Source organism: Epinephelus lanceolatus, chromosome 11 (assembly GCF_041903045.1).
Source record: "Epinephelus lanceolatus isolate andai-2023 chromosome 11, ASM4190304v1, whole genome shotgun sequence".
In the NCBI taxonomy this organism is placed as follows: Eukaryota; Metazoa; Chordata; class Actinopteri; order Perciformes; family Serranidae; genus Epinephelus; species Epinephelus lanceolatus.
The window spans coordinates 20,316,067-20,333,294 of record NC_135744.1 but is presented as its reverse complement, the minus strand read 5'-3'; the positions used below and the strand labels follow the sequence as shown (position 1 = coordinate 20,333,294).

The 17,228-nt window shown below is 39.5% G+C and overlaps 1 protein-coding gene across 2 annotated transcripts; it reads right to left on the bottom strand.

Annotated features, from left to right (window-relative positions):
* LOC117265028 (uncharacterized) lies at window positions 1-15,663 on the bottom strand. 2 transcript variants are annotated; one of them, XM_078172345.1, is made up of 4 exons: window positions 15,546-15,663; window positions 4,880-4,958; window positions 4,505-4,770; window positions 1-1,729 (listed from the first exon to the last, which is right to left on the bottom strand). In XM_078172345.1, the coding sequence occupies exons 1-4, from the start codon at window positions 15,572-15,574 to the stop codon at window positions 1,612-1,614; spliced, it is 492 nt and encodes a 163-aa protein (XP_078028471.1). In that variant the 5' UTR covers window positions 15,575-15,663; the 3' UTR covers window positions 1-1,611. The 2 variants fall into 2 exon arrangements, with proteins under 2 accessions (XP_078028471.1, XP_033495305.1); XM_033639414.2 differs by lacking the exon at window positions 15,546-15,663 and adding an exon at window positions 10,706-10,883.
* Window positions 15,664-17,228: the final 1,565 nt, after the last annotated feature.

Genomic DNA, 17,228 nt, shown 5'->3' with positions numbered 1-17,228 from the left:
TTTGGAAATAAATTCAACTTTATTGTTGTACAATAGCAGTCCAGGCTTACCTGGCGGAACATCAAGGAAAAGTGCACACAGAGGTTTCACTACAGTAGAATTACACAGAAACATGATACAAAAGTTCTACATTACTCTCTTTACTGTACATTTCATGTGTTAGTAGTAAAGAACATCTGGACTCTCACTCAGCTTTGTCCATCTGGGACTGTAGCAGCATTTAGTAATGTTTCGTTATATTCAGGAGTCCTCACCAAAGTCAGTCAACAAAGCAAGCGTGACAAACACATGATGCATCTGTAAAAAACTAAAGTGTTTTGTAATGAATCAGGAGTTTTAGATTTCTAAATGTTTCCTCCTTTAAGCCAAAGGAAAAAGCAGGATATCAAACAACTTTGGTTATAAAACAATTAACACTGAAGTTCTCAACAAACAGTCACAGGGCTATTATATTCTTTTCACTTTTTTGACATAGGGGTGGACCTATAGAAAGCTGTTGATAACAGCATCTTATTAAAAAATAGGATATTAACAAATCAATGTAACCGTTTATGTTCAGTACACATGATCCGGTTCACAATGATGTGACTTCCCTGTATAAATTTGAATATTTTGAAGGACTGCACACAGAATACAGACATGCAGAGAATATCTGAGAATAAGGTCAGTATAAGCGTGGCAGCAAATCTTTTCAATAATGAGGGTTTGTACGAATTTAGAGCTGTGTTGTCTCGACATGGTCTAAATCCCATTAAAGAGGATTATGCTCCCTGACACATAAAAATAAGAATTATTTGGTGATGTCATTTAACAATATTCAATGCCGGCACAAAATGTGGTCCATCGAGACCTCATAAACCAGTGGTTCCCAACTGGTGGGTCGTGGGTCCGTTCTGAATGGACCACAAGCGATTCACGAATGTGTCAAGTTTGTAAAAAGCACTCTTTTTTAAAGTACAGTGAATTTGCAGCACAGAGCTTTCATTTTGAAGAGCTCAATGACATGGCCAAGTTTGACGTGGAATACATTAAACTGTGTGGACCTTGAACTAATGACCACAGAGGACTCCATTGCTGGACCAGTTGGGAACAACTGTCATAAACCGTATTGGTCAGAACTTAGTTCAAACCATTGGGACTTCCTAAAGTCCTTCATTTAAAAACACCCACACAGGCCACTTCAACTACAACTGCTGGGCCTGGGATGAGCTTTCATGCTAGTGATTAGTAAACTGGCCCTGACAGTCGTTCATCACATGCTTATTTGCCATGGGATGAGGTTTGAGTCGCAAAGGAAAGATTCCAGGAGGTTGTTGCTACGGTCTCTGGTTACCTTTAGTCCACTGTGTCAGATAGAGTGCCCACAAAGTGCAGCACAAATTAATTTAAACTAGAGGTATCAATCCAAAAATAGCAGTACTGGAAACTGCTTAGTGTTACTTATTAGAAATGGACCATACTTAGTGCAGACATTCTGAAATGTGTAGTCATCTCAACCTTCCCATAGGGTTTCTCTTTCATTGGGAAAGTCAAACACGCAGAGGTTACACATCATAAAAGTTACAGTTCAGGTGAACTGCAGTGCCATCAGTCCATACTGGTTGCACCGGTTCAGCTCCTCAGGCAGGGTGGGGCGGCCTCAGGGGGAGTCGGGGAGGCGGGAGGGGTCAGCCGGGAGAGGGACAGTTGACTCAGGGACGGTCCGATGGAAGACTTCCTCGCAATCAAGCTGCAACAGTGGAAGTGGACAGACACAGTCAGGTAGTGCACTGAATACAAACAATATTGACAATCTGAAGATCTTTTAGAAATGTAATTCCATTTTAATTCAGAGCAAAGGCTAGCTTTTGTTGTACTAATGCCCTGAAAGTCCCCTGATAGTGGAGAGACAGTTAGATACAGCGAAAATTCAATTAAATCACAACAAATAATGTTGGCTTTCTATGGTCTTGCAAACCATGGATACATTACATTTGTATGTATTATGTAGCAGATGCATTGAAACTTTATGTCTGGTCAATATGTGGTTAGGTCGAGGGACAAAAAACACTTGGTTGTTGTTCAGAAAATATCATGTTTTGGCTTAAAATACTCCTTTGTGGCACAATCTCCACTGGAAATGCAGCGATGTCTCAGTAATAAACAGCTGCCCCTGGTGGCATAATTCACAGCTATCTCTTCTGCTATCTTATATTGGTGTTTGAGGATGCTGTAAATAGTGTAGTGCTCATAGGACAGGTCATTGTGATTGTGTAGTCATGTTTCTGCTCCTCAGAGCTGATCTCATCGAATTAGTGGCACCAGCTGACTGATTCACCACATCTAATCTGTCTGTGTCTATATCTGTTCTGTGAAGCACTCATGTCAGTAGCACTAATGATGGTCAAGGACTGAATTGTTTGCTGCTGTTTTTACTCACTCTGTCATTTGTTTGCACTTTGAGCACCATTTTTGTGCACAGATGTCTAAAATAAATAGACGATTTTTGCATTGATTTCAGCGTGTGGGCCTTTGTTTGGCTTTCTAGCCCAGCCCTCTACCATCCTTTCTTATTAGTCAAAAACAACCCATTTTCTTGGCTCTATCCTCGCTAGAAACGTGGCAATGTGTTGGTTAAAAAAATATTTCTCTTGGTGGGAACATGGTGGAAACACAGCAACATGTCACTAAGAAAAACCCACATTTAATGGCTAAAAGTTCACTGGAAATGCAGCAATGTCTTGATATGAAACAATTGCTTTTGGTGGCACAATCACCCCTGGAAGTGTGGCAATGTCACAGTTAAAAACAACCCCTTTTCTTGGCAATATCCTGGCAGGAAATGTGGCATTTTCTTGGTAAAATACAATGGCTTTTCTTGGCATAGTTCCAGCTGGAAACAGGGTGATGTCCGAGTAAACATGGTGGAAACACAGCGATGTCACAGTAATAAACAACTGCTTTGCGTGGCACAATCCCAGCCGAAAATATGGTGAAGTCTCAAAAAACAACCTCTTCTTTCTTGGCACTATCCTAGCTAGAAATGTTGCGATGCCTTGGTAGGACAAAAAAAAGGCTATTCTTAGCGGGAAAATGATGAAAACACAGCAACATGTCACTAAGAAAAACCCACAATTAGTGGCTAAAAAACTGCTGGAAATGCAGCAATGTTTCAGTAAAAAACAACCCCTTTTCTTGGCAATATCCAAGCTGGAAACATGGCAATGTCTGAGTAAAAAACAACCCCTTTTCTTAGCACTACCCCAACTAGAAACATGGCAATATCTTGGAAAAAAAAAGCACAGCTATGTCTCAGTAATAAACAACTTTTAATTCCAGCATGAAATGCGGTGATGTCTCAATAAAAAAAACAACCTCTTTTCTTGGCACTATCCCAGCTGGAATTGCACAGATGTCTTGGTAAAAACCAACTGCTTTTGTTGGCACAATCACAGCTGGAAACGTGCCAATGTCTCAGTAAAAAACAATCCCTTTTCTTGGCACTATCCTGGCTGGGAATGTGGTGTTTTCTCAGTAAAAAACAATGGCTTGTCTTGGAACATTCATGGCTGGACGTGCACAGATGTCTTGGTAAAAAAACTGCTTTTGGTGGCACAATAACAGCTGGAAACACGGCAATGTCTCAGTAAAAAGCAACCCCTTTTCTTGGCAATATCCCAGCTGGAATTGTGGTGTTTTCTCTGTAAAAAACAATGGGTTTTCTTGTTACAGTCACGTTTGGAAATACAGCGATGTCTAAACCAAAAACAACCCCTTTCTTGGCAGTATCCTAGCTTAGTAATTAATTAAAAAAATGGCTTTTCTTGGCAGGAACATGGTGGAAACACAGCAACATGTCATTAAGAAAAATCCACATTTATTGACTAAAAAGCCACTGGAAACACAGTGAGGACTCTAAAAAACTAGAACACTCAGAGAGCGCAGACCTCCGCCAAGCAGCTTGGATGTCCTGCCATTTTCTTATTTTATCCACTTCGCTTCAACCGATCACCACCAAAGTTTTATCATCTGTTCCTTGTCCCATTATCAACCTTTCCTGAAAGGTCAAAATCATCAAAATCCATTCAGAACTTTTCAAGTTATTTTGCAGACAAACAGAAAAACATAACCTCCTTGGCGGAGGTAACAACCAGTTTTGTTGTTTGTTGGTCCCAAACAGTAGTCTGCAGCTTGGCAAGTGTCTCGCTCAGGTGTCACACCATCCACCATGCCCTCCAACCCGATGATGATGTTGCTTCATATACTACTTCACTGTAGAAATGCTGATATTATACAAATGTAACATAGTCATAGTTTGCAGAAACATACAATGTCAATGTTTTCCTCTGGCTGGAGGTCTGAATAAGTCAAAATGCCTCTGAAAGGCATGATCAAAAGTAATACCACTGTCACTGTGACACAAAATATTGTCAACATCAACCAAGCATTTCTGAAATACAGTCCTCAAAAATCTGACAGACTGTGGTTGAGGTGTGGGGACAGTTTATAACACTCTGGTCCTTACCCTTCTTCCATCCCTGTGTCCTCCTGCTGCTCTGCATCCATAGAACCGTCTGTGTGATCAACACTGCTGTCTTCCTCCTCCTCCTCCTCCTCCTCCACATTGTGGCCCAATAGGGATCTTGGAGGCCAGCGCAGCTCCCCGTTCTCTGGCTCATTGCACTCTGTGGGCTCCACAACTATAGAAGGAAGACGTTCCCTCTTGTAAAGAAAGTCTTCAGGATAGGAGCTGGAATCTCCATCTTCATCCGTGTTGGCTTCAGGGAAGATCTGGTCCAGGGAGGAGATTTATAATACATTTTATGTTTATGTCATCCAGATTTGACGGCAAGGATGCTATTTGCAGTAAAAGACAGTTGGGTAAAGATGTCTGTTGTACCTGGTAGGCTTTGCTCCCTCTTCTTTGACCTGGACTGTCCTCCATCTGAGATTCTACTTGACTTAGAATGGTGCTCATACTGCAAACACACACACACAAACACATGTTGGGTTCATTTTGGTAAGTTTTGTCTGTTGCATATTTTTTGTTCAACCTTAACAGTATTCTGAATGTCCCACTGAATTTCAGCAAAAGAGTCCAAAGATTTCTTGCTTCAGGTCTATGCTGAATGGATTTGGAGGTTTCAGCAATGAATAACAGCTACAAAATAACTACATTTTTTTCCAAAAACTACAAACCACTTTACACTGACCACAAAATATAAGTTAATCAGGATTTATACTTGTGCGTCAGCTCTATGCAGAGCCTACCCCATAGCCTACGCACATGGCCTACGCCGTTGTGAGCATATAGTTGCACCTCCAAAATACTATTCAACAGTGGGGTCTCTGTGAGGTAATGTTGAGTTGATTCAAACCTGTATTAAACACACATTAAACATGGCGTAATAGTGACAATTTCAAACACAAGTACAAAAATCAGCTTCACTATAACTCGCAGCATTCACAGACAAAGCATTAATCCTTTGCTGGACACATTTTCCCCACAAACACAACATGCTAACATTATTAGCGCAAGCCTATGGCATCTTATATTGTATAAATTAGCCTAGCGAGTGGAGATTTCCTCTACTCATATGAAGCCGGGATAAATCACACACAGGACTCAAAATGCTATTTTTGTGGAGGCTTTATTGTCTTCACAATTTATTGTTTCTTATCTGTGAAATGAATGTAAATAAAAGCTTTGTTTCCACTGAGGGAAATGGTTTTAGCTCATAAAAACAGACAGGAGGTAGACAGAGTTACATTTCTGAGGAGGTACTCAGACATAGGTATGGCCTAGGCCACACCATAGTAACAGCGTTGATTTGATGCAAGGTATAAATCCCACTTTAAACTGGAGCCAAGATCTGTTGTCAGTGCAATGTGAGACCTACTGCTCATGCTACATTTAAGGGTTTGCAGGTGATGCCACACTTTTGTGACAATAAATATGTTTAAATGTAAGAAAAGCTTTGTGACAACAATTTTTTTTTTTTTACATAGCAAAAAAATCCTCATATATATCTGGACTAGTTAAATTTGTTCGTAGCAGAGTATGATACCCAACAAACCTTTTCAACAGAAGAAATTCAAATATAGATCTATACCAATGAAGAATGTGTATTCAATATATCCTCCTGAGACCCTGTGTCCTCATATGAGGACATCAGATTTTGAGTTTACTTGACCCCTAGTCTCGCTCACCAGACCTTTCTCAAGAAAAGAAAGGTCTGGCTGGGCCGACTCTCACTTTAAGATTGGAGAAAAAAACGCTCTGGGTGCTTGTATTTCTTTCAACCAATCACAATTATTCTGGGCGGTGCCACAGCAACGGTGCGCTTGCAAAAATATTGCCGGGGGGAAACAGGTTTTGGTGTAATACGCCCACAAAAATATCGCCTACAGGACGCGAACCATGGCAGAAAAATGGCTACATCCCCGCAAGATCAAACACCGCAAAAGTTAGTAAAGGACGTGCTGAAAACGGTTGAAAACTGCTACACAACCGGAGGTGGTAGGGTGGGACTTCAGCGGGTGGCTCGTTCCGCCCAATGAGAGGCTGATCTATGCAGCAAACTTCCGCCCACTCAGACTACTTGACCCCATACTTCATTCTTCTTAATTTAGACCCATTGTCCTCGTTTGTGGACACTTTTTGTGCCATCTAGTGGTAATGAGAGCACAATACACTAATCCATATAAAAACAAGATGTCTGCAGGCGATCCCGACACAAAAGTGGACAAGGTCCAAAACCTGATCACATTTTATGGTTCAAACTTGTTTATTTATGATAAATAATGTTTGTAGTTTGATATGGCAACACATTTGACCAAATTTAGCTAAAGTAACAAGATTAAGACACTGTTAATTAGGAAGTACTCGTTTGAAGACATTGGAAGTTTTTATACTTATTGAGTCCTACTGATCTCAAATACCTTGGAGAAATTAAAAATACATACCAAACAAATGTTCGGGTCTCTCTATAAAAGCTATGCAACATGGAACAAATGTGGTCTTAACATTTAAATTCAAACTTTTTACAGCTGTTGTCACAAATATGGGTTTAAGAAAATGCTGATGCACTTGAGCATTGCAATATTATGTGTTGTGATACTGTATTGGTTCTCAAAAACTCTATCAATTTTTAATTTATAATTAACATGCAAAGATTTGCAGCAGTGGTTCATTGTGTGTTGTGTTTAAACCCCTGACCTCAGACATTTGACTCTTCCACTCCAATATAACAACACATCACCAATGTAAACACAAAGAACATGTGAAACAGGGAAAGTCATAAATGTATCACAATGTATTGCCTTGCTAATAGTGTCATAAAATATCGCGATATATTGAATCGTAACCTCTGTATTGTGATACATATTGTATCACCAGATTCTTGCCAAGACACAGCTCAGTCACAGAAGTAACAGAATAAACACTTGATTGTATTCAGTAAATCCTGGGTTTGGCAATTGTTCCCTGCACACCGAATCTGCAGCATTTTGTATTGAGGTTAGTGGGACAGTGTTTGATCAAATAGACGTGGACAGATGGTGCAATGTGATGTGACGGCAGCTGGGAGCTTGCAGTATCAAAATTCTGTCTACAAAGGAAGACAGGAAAATTTGCTTTGCTTGTACCACTAATCACCCTGCAGCTCACATCTGACAGTCTTTACAGTCCCAACCAGATCTAAACATATAGCTTCCTCCTGACCCCAATCCCAGGCATTATCCAAACCGCTTAAATAAAACCTTTGTGCAGTAGCTGCACAGATGTGCAAGTCTGATATGACCTGCTGTAAGATCACACAGGTTTACCTCAGGGATTTCCATCTCAGCTCAACTCCACTGCGTTACCATATGTTTCTCTGAAATGTGTTCCAATGCAAAACAGTGGGCAGTGTTGACAACAAGTGAGGGGATGAGGAGAAAGGGGGGGCAGGGTAAGAGTTTCTCCCGCTGTGTTAATCTGCAGGTAAGCGCTTAATGACATAACAGGCTTAAACAACAAGTGACTTCTCAAATCACAGGATGGGGGAAGAGTGAGAGAGCCCTTCTTCTTCTAAAACAAGAAGGTCGGCCCAAGAAAAGATTGTAGTTGTGAAGAGGATATTAAGAGAACATTTTGTTTCACTAGGTGAAGTATTTAAAAAGTGGCTGTCCAGCTGATTAAATACCTGTAATATGAGAAAGAGCAGAGCTGGCCATTACTTTTTTATGATTTGCAGGTAAACAAATAATAAATATGCACACTGATGTTGATTATGGGGTGCCGTTTGTAAAGTGTCTCACGCTGAAAATAACATCAACATTTTGCCACATTTAGCTTCAAACAATGTTTAAAAAAGTATTGTGAATTTTTTAACGTCGCCTTTTACCACATTTACAGCAATATTTGTTAACTTAGAAATATATTAAATAGTTAAATCTAAATATTGAATCTAAATCTAAATGTTAAATCTAAATGCTAAATCTAAATCTAAATATTAAATCTAAATCTAAATGCTAAATCTAAATATTAAATCTAAATATAAATATAAATGTTAAATCTAAATATTAAATCTAAATCTAAATATTAAATCTAAATGCTAAATATAAATATAAATCTAAATGTTAAATCTAAATGCTAAATATAAATATAAATATAAATATTAAATCTAAATCTAAATGTTAAATCTAAATGTTCTGGGTGAAACTAAATGTTTAGCTAATATGCAAATTCACACTGCCAGTCACCGGAAGTACCAAAATAAAAGTTTGAGATGGTCAGACTGTGTGAATCAAATAACGAATTAAAACCAACTTATCGGGGGAAATGGACACTTGAACATACATTAGCGTGATAATAACTACCTAAAATAACAAGAAACGTGTTGGGAGAAATTTTATTTAATGTGTACTTTGAGTTGTTAGTGTCCCTTCGGAGGGAATCACCTTGTTGTTTACAAATACTTCCAGGTAGAAAACCAACGGAGTTTAGCTACATATATATATGCATATCTCACATTTTTCACGTCACTATATCACCGTTTAGACTAATCTGGTGTTTGTAAAGTCTATAAACACAATGATTGAACAAACATTATTATCACGTTCTGAAATTAATATCATGGTTATCGTAGATTACCTGGGCTAACCGTTAGCTGTTAGCCCCGTTAGCGGTGTCTGTAATGACTCACTAACTCTAAACGGTCCGTGAAAAAAAAAATTTTTTTTCCAGCTGATGTCTTAGTTACAACATGATTGAGCTAGCTGGAGTAGTTTCATGTCGTATCCGACAACGGGAGGCTTTTAACAGATGACGTCCTGATAGCTTTGCTGCTGCTGCAGCCACTGATGCTTTCTAGACATCGTGATTTCCCAAAACTGAATAAATACCACACATCGCAACACAAAACTGCTTTGCTAGCTCAATCATGTTGTAACTAAGACATCCGCTGGAAAAAATATTTTTTTCACGGACTGTTTAAGAGTTAATGAGTCATTACAGACACTGCTAACGGGGCTAAGAGCTAACGGTTGTTAGCTTAGCTTCGTAATCCCTACGAAGGGACACTACAACTCAAAGTACTCGTCAAATAAAATTTCTCCAAACATGTTTCTTGTTATTTTAGGTAGTTATTATCACGCTAATGTATGTTCAAGTGTTCATTTCCCCCGATAAGTTGGTTTTAATTCTTTATTTGATTCTATAAACACAGTCTGACCATCTCGAGCTTTTATTTTGGTACTTCCGGTGACCGGCAGTGTGAATTTGCATATTAGCTAAATATTTAGTTTCACCCAGAACATTTAGATTTAACATTTAGATTTAGATTTAGATTTAGATTTAATATTTAGATTTAACATTTAGATTTATATTTATATTTAGCATTTAGATTTAACATTTATATTTATATTTATATTTAGCATTTAGATTTAACATTTAGATTTAGATTTAACATTTATATTATATTTATATTTAATATTTAGATTTAACATTTAGATTTAGATTTAGATTTAGCATTTAGATTTAGATTTAACATTTAACATTTAGGTGCCACATTTAATATTTAGATTTAACTATTTAATATATTTCTAAGTTAACAAATATTGCTGTAAATGTGGTAAAAGGTGACGTTAAAAAATTCACAATACTTTTTTAAACATTGTTTGAAGCTAAATGTGGCAAAATGTTGATGTTATTTTCAGCGTGAGACACTTTACAAACGGCACCCCATAGTTGATGATGTAAAAGAGGGACACTCAGGTAACGTCAGTGATGCTGACCAGTCTCCAATCACTAATACCTTTTGTTTGTTTAATCTATATCTCCATGATTACGCTACAAGACATGCTACAAGAGGAAACTCCCTCGACACATCACGCAGGAAAATAATAAAGCTAGATTTGAAATTCTATTGAAGCAGCATCTGTTGACTTAGATTTAAATCAAACAGACAAAGAGTAGGTGTCAAAGCCTAATTAACTGAAATGATTGACATGATGTTAATCCCGGGCTGTTGGCATGTAATCCCGTTTCCACCTCCGGGTTTTGATCAATTTAATTCCATTAATTTCTTGAATCAATTATGTCGTTATCTTGTTAAATCTACAGTGTGGCCTCATTTTTATTATTGTACTCTGACAATATGACACAACACGCTTTAGTTCTCCTAGCTATGGTAGTGAGCAGGTATATACTTGTGTAGATTGATGAATATTTTAGTTGTCTTACCTGTGTGAGGCAGGAATACAGCTCATCCTGACTGGGGCCTACAGACCCAGAGGATCAAAACAAGAAGATACTCCAAATGTCTTCTTTTACAAAAATGGCCCAGGAACTGGACTATTCCATCTGAAAGTCGGCCACACTGTGCTATCAGTCACTTTCTTCCCTCCTGCCAGTCACAGGTTCAGCAGCAATCCCCCCCCCCCCCCCCCCCCCCCCACCCCTCTTCCTCTTGTTTTCCTCCTCCCTTCTTTTTCCCACAGCGTCCCGTTCAGTGACGCACGCAACTCTGTACAATCAGTGCAGACGTGCAAACCTGCTGTTCAAGCTGACAGGCTTACTGTCACCTTCAATTGCGAGCAAAGCCTTGATGCAACATGTGAGTCTGCAGCAACACAACGGGCCTCGCACATACAGATTAGCAGGTGAGCTGTCCTGGCTGCATTCATCACATTTGGGCGGTTATTTTTACATCAATGCCAGAGGCTTTGCCCCCCAAACAACTCCAAGTATTCATCATTCTGCAGAGTGGCAGATGCCATGGTAGATTATGGAAGTCCCAGACAGGATTACCTAATCAAGATTTTAAAGTAAAGACAAGTCTTTTTGTGATATTTCAGGATCAGGGCTTAGCTTACTTTTCCAGGACCTGTGTAGTGCATCTAAGGTAGACCTTTTTCACTCTAACTGGGAACTCAGTCAAAATTGAAGCTATTTTTATACACAAACACTGAGTATTTTTATTCACCTGTACTAGTTGTTTTATACACCTGTACTGATAGTTTAGTTAAACAGAGGTCATTTTCTAGTCTAACCAGTGGGAGGTGCTAGCACATTTGGGGCAGTGCTGTTGTCTACACTGTAACTTGCCATCAACAGCTACATGGTACAAGACCAGGCAGTGACAGCAGGGTATTCACTCACTATGTGTGTCAAATGTGTCAGCTCTGGTCTGACATTGATTTCATGGATGAACCATTACTGGATGTTCTCTACATTTGCTTATGGGGCTTCAGTTTCCTTAAAAACATCATGATCACGGTCCTGTCTCAGTGTGGAATTTTAACCATATAACTGTGGCATTAGTCAGAACATATGGAGTCGGCATTGTCTTTCATAATATAGACTCACAAGTCAGTCTTTAGACGCTTTGCTTAACTAAAGACTGATGTCTTTCTCCCTGATTTTGTGTTTAGATGGGCGGATACAATTTCAGAGTTTAAAAAAACTCCCTACGTTGCAGAACCAATAGTAAATGTGCAGGGCGGTCCTTTGGTGGCTCGCTGAACTCTTGTGCTTGTAAACATAGTCCCACTAGAAACACGTGTAGCGGTACAAAATGGCTCAGCCGTGCTTGCAGAAAACGCTGTCAAAGTTAGTGGATGTTTGTTGGGTTTGCGGCGACACATTCTCGCCAACTAAAAGAAACAAACATAATCTTTTACAAGGCCAAGACTCATCCGTCACGCTAGAGGGAATCGCCTTGTTGTTTACAAATACTTCCGGGTAGAAAACCAGCAGAGCTTTTAGCTATATATATAGCCTATATATCACATTTTTCACATCACTGTATCACCGTTTAGACTAATGCGATGTTTGTAAAGTCTATAAACACAATGATTGAACAAACATTACTATTTCTGTGTGCACGTTTAGCTGGGCTAACCGTTAGCTGTTAGCTGTTAGCCGTTAGCAGTGTCTGTAATAGGTAATAACTCATTAAACGGTCCGTGAAAAAAATATCTTTTCCAGTGGATATCTTAGTTACAACATGATTGAGCTAGCAAAGCAGTTTTGTTTTGCTATGTGTGGTATTTATTCAGTTTTGGGAAATCACGATGTCTAGAAAGCATCAGTGGCTGCAGCTGACAGGGACAGCTAACACTAGCAGCAAAGCTAACATCAGGACGTCATCTGTTAAAAGCCTCCCGTTGTCGGATACAACATGAAACTACTCCAGTTAGCTCAATCATGTTGTAACTAAGACATCCGCTGGAAAAAAATATTTTCTTCATGGATGAGCACATGTTTGATAAAACGGAGTTAAATCTCTCGGCATCCATTTTCAAGCTCTCTGTGTGTTTGTTTCCTTGCGGATGAGAAAAGGGGGAGCGCACATTTCCGAGAAGGCGTGTCCTTTTCAAAAATGCAGGAGGCATTGCTTTGTTGCCGGCTGTTTTCGCCGGTGTGTTAAGCACACTTTAGAAAGGAGTGTCCCCAGACTATCAGAAGGCGGAGATCTCTGATTGTCTGGTGGCGAGACTATTCATAATATACATAAATTGGGTATAATAAAATAAGCATGCAGAATAATACAAAAATGACAAAAAAGATTACTGAGGAGGGTTCATGATATGTATTTCAGCAGTTTTCCTGTTGATTAAGCACCGTGCCCACTGAAGTATCCTTGAACGAAGAATTAATCAAAATGAAGGCCAAGACTTTAAGTAACAGGTGATACAAAATAGTTTCCACTGTGCTACAGTGGTCTACATCAACATGACAGCATTCGCTTCAAACACTGTCACTGAAGGCGACAGAGAAGCTGTGGCGTTGGCACTCGGAGAAGAGCACGTTACACTGTGCTTATTCTTACTGCGTGTTGGCTGTTATGGGGATAGGCAGGCTCACAGACACAACCTCAGGAGAAATTTAAGTAAGATTGTCCGTTAGATGTCAGATCATTGGCCCGGAGTGTTACTGGCATCACATTTTAAAGCCATCACCCTTCAGTTCCCTTTGATGATGTTGCATTATGACTTTATGATTTGTCATGCTGTCATTTCCATGTCAAGGAGGTTGCACTCAACTAGGATCTCCTTATCTTTTAGGGGCGGCAGTAGCTCAGCCCATAGGGACATAGGTTGGGGACTGGAGGGTTTCTGGCTCAAGTCCCCAGCCGGACCACATGTGGAGCATGGACTGGTAGCTGAAGAGGTGCCTGTTTGCCTCCTGGGCACTGCTGAATCTTGACGAACCCTATCATTTGCAGCCCCCTCACCCTGATGTCTCCATTTAATGCATGTATAGGTCATGTTTGTGCATGTGTGTGTATTTAGGACCTGTGTGTATATGACAAACAGAGTGAAAAATTGGATTAATAATGTATATGTTCTTCTTCTAATAAAACAGTTACAGATTGTAACTCTAGTTCTATAGTTCCACTGATGATCATAGAAATAGCAATGTTCTTACTTTTTTGGGAACTAAATAAAAATTACCGGAATTATTAATGACTGTTGTCAGAGACACTCATTTAACAAGACATTTCACATTACTGGGGCCCTGGCCAAATGCATTTCAGACTTAAATTAACTCATACTAAACACAATAAAAACCCGGATGACAAAACATGCAGGGGAAAAAATAGCTCTGATACAGCCATCCATGAGTTAAAGGTCCAGTGTGTAGAATTTAGGGGGATAAACTGACAAAAACTTAATATAATATAATATAATGAGTATGTTTTCTTTATATTCACCTAAAAATAATAATTGTTGTGTTTTTGTCACATTAGGATTAGCTGTTTATATATCCATACAACGGGTCCTTGTCCTTGGAGATCACCATGTTGTATCACTATGTTACAGTAATTAATAGGTTCATTTGTCTTGGAGAGAAGGAGAACTCTGCATATAATTCGTCTCACAATAAAAACTTCCTGAATGCCTGAATCTTAAGTTATCAGAGAAAAAAACTTGAGCACACATTAGCAGGTGCTTGGTTAGAGGCCCATCTCCGACATGCCGAACAGTGTCCAAGAAACAATTTGAAACTGCTTTATTTATTTATTTATTTCCAGTTTTAATCACCTAGTCCATTTTTTAGTAAAAAGGAAGAGACCTCTGTGGATAATTCAGTCAAAGCAAATATGCTGCAACCTGATGTGCACCTCCCCAGAAATGTATCTACATGTAACCATTTCCCTCAGTGGAAACCAAGCTTTTATTTACTTTTATTTCACTGATAAGAAACAATAAATTGTTGAGAAATTATGCCTCCACACAATAGCATTTTAAGTCTTGCGTGTGATTTAAGACTTCATATGAGTAGAGGAAGTATCTGCAAGTTGCTAGGCTAATTTATACAATGTAAAATACCATAGGCTTGTGCTAAAAACGTTAGAGTGTTATATTTGTTTGGGAAACATGTTTAGTATAAGACAGTTGTTTTGTTAGTGAAGCTTGTGAGTTGTTTTGGAGCAAAATTATGTACCGTTACCTTTGTTAAATGTTACTGTTGTTCCTGGCTTCATATGTATAGGGGAAAAGTGCGCTAGCCGCTAGGCTAATTTATACAATGCAAAATTCCCTAGGCTTGTGCTAAAAACGTTAGCATGATGTATTTGTGCTTTGTCTTTGAATCCTGCAAGTTACAGTGAAGTAGATTTATGTTCTTGTGTTTGAAATTGTCTCTATTAAGCCGTGTTTAATGTGTGTTTTGAATCAACTTAACTTTACAGCACTTCACAGAAACCCTGCTGCCGACTAGTGTTTTGGAGGTGTAACTGCAGAGTGACACAGACACACCACACAAGTATAAATGCTCACAACAACATAGGCCATGTGCAAAGGCTATGGCGTAGGGTCTGCATAGAGCTGAGGCACAAGTATAAATCCACCTTAATCAGGACAAGTTTCAGCTGGTTGCAATCTACAGTCCTCACCACTAGAGGCCACTAAATCCCCCTAATTCTTACACACACTCTTCTTTTAAATTGAATAGGGTCAGGCACCTAAAGTGAAAGGATAGTGGCTTCTTCCCTTCTTCTACCCCCCTACTTCCATCCCCCTTGCTCAGACCACACCCATCATTCCCATCATTAATTTTGAACTTAAGTACACACCTGTAAAGTTCTGTGACTGCATCTTGCATGGTTGTGACATTACTGCATTGACAAAATCTGCCCACAAACAGACAGACAGGCAAAGAAACGGCTTCTGTGGTCGTCCCTGCAACCACATTCTGTCATGGTGATGCACACACAAACACACAGATCCACAAGGTGAGAACAAAACCAGCAACATTGTCACAGCTGATAAAAATTATTTACCCATAATATTTCCCTGGCATGCATCAGTGGTCGGCAGACTGGAAGAACTCAGAGTTGAATCCTTATGGCCAGCAGCACTTCACAGTAAATCATTTCAGCGTATGGAACACACAAGCTCTGAATGTGCGTCAGTGTTTATAATGTGCAAGTAATGGAGCATGTATCTATCCATGTTGGTCATACACAGGTGGCAGAATACATAAGTATGTAAAACCACTTCATTAAAATCTGTAAGTGAGGATGTAAGATGTACATGCAGTCACGTTTGAAAATATGTTTCCTGGGCTGTAAGAATAAAAGCATAGTATATTTTTTAAAATCATTTTAAGCTGATATTGGACACTGATGATGGCTATATTTTTTTCCTTTTCAGTTGTCCTTTTTTCATAACAAATAACTGTCTCATACTCATGTGATCGGTTACACAAAACTGTGCACTCATGCTTCATTTCCTCGCTATGCTCATAGACAAGTTTGAGAAAAAATTAAGACACAGTCACACTTAGATGGAAGCTTGGAGCATTAGTTGGATGCAAAAAATACAGCTATGAAAAGGAGATGAAAACTTTAAGGCGGTGCTGTGTGGCAGCTGTGGTGTATTTATAAAGAGAGAAGAGGAAGGAGGCAGTTCACTCGAAAAGTCAAAACAGAAAAGTTGGGGAGGAGAAAGAGAAGAGAGTGAAAGAGAGAACAGACACAGACAGCTACAGTGCAGTACAGGAGGGAAAAAGAGGGACGGGGAGAGTAAACGGATAAACAGACGGGGGAGAGTGGAAGGATTTTCAGATCCAGTGAGCTGGGCAAGAGGAGGCGATCTCTGCTGCTGCATCCTTGAAAAAAGAGTGAGTGAGGGAGACATGACGTGAGGAGGACTGAGCGGGGTGACAGAGGGGGAGAGATGAGTGAGACAGCAGGGACACACAGCAAAAAATCAAGGGGACTAAAAAGGATCCTTGGACGGTTGACAAAATAAGAGATTTGTGCTCTTCAAAACATGACTGAGTGTAACAGCAACAGCAAGCACTGATTCAGGTCAGTGGTTCCTGTTTCTGTCACGGGGGGAGGAAAAAGGGAAGGAAAGCAAACAAAGACAGGTAATAAAAACAAATTAACACGTGATAGACGGAAAGAGGATTTGTTTCAGAGCATGTAGATGCTTCTCTATTAAGTCTCAGTGTTGTAGTAGAAAGTTTGAATAGAGGGAGTGGGGAGAGACGGAGAGGGAGACTCAAACACCAAAAAAGGTCTGGAGTCAGAGCTGGAGAAATTGCAGGCTTGACAGATGCTGCACAGCCATGGAGAGAGAAGAATAAGGAGAGAGACAGACCGACAGACAGAGAGAGGAGGGGACTGACATATAAAGACAAAAGAAACAGTTGACAGTTGTGTAGAAGTAGAGAAGAAGAGGAAACATGAACTGTTAAAGAGGATGTTTGCATAGAAAACATACACTCCTACTGTGATCAAGCAGAGTAG

What these genes read in the sequence shown, in the direction of transcription:
- LOC117265028 (XM_078172345.1), bottom strand. Translation starts at nt 15,574, where the DNA reads ATGCAAGATGCAGTCACAGAACTTTACAG. An exon ending in GAGGGAGCAAAGCCTACCAG is followed by an intron (nt 4,771 to 4,879) that starts GTACAACAGACA and finishes TCCCTGGACCAG; the next exon opens with ATCTTCCCTGAAGCCAACAC. An exon ending in GACACAGGGATGGAAGAAGG is followed by an intron (nt 1,730 to 4,504) that starts GTAAGGACCAGA and finishes CCACTGTTGCAG; the next exon opens with CTTGATTGCGAGGAAGTCTT.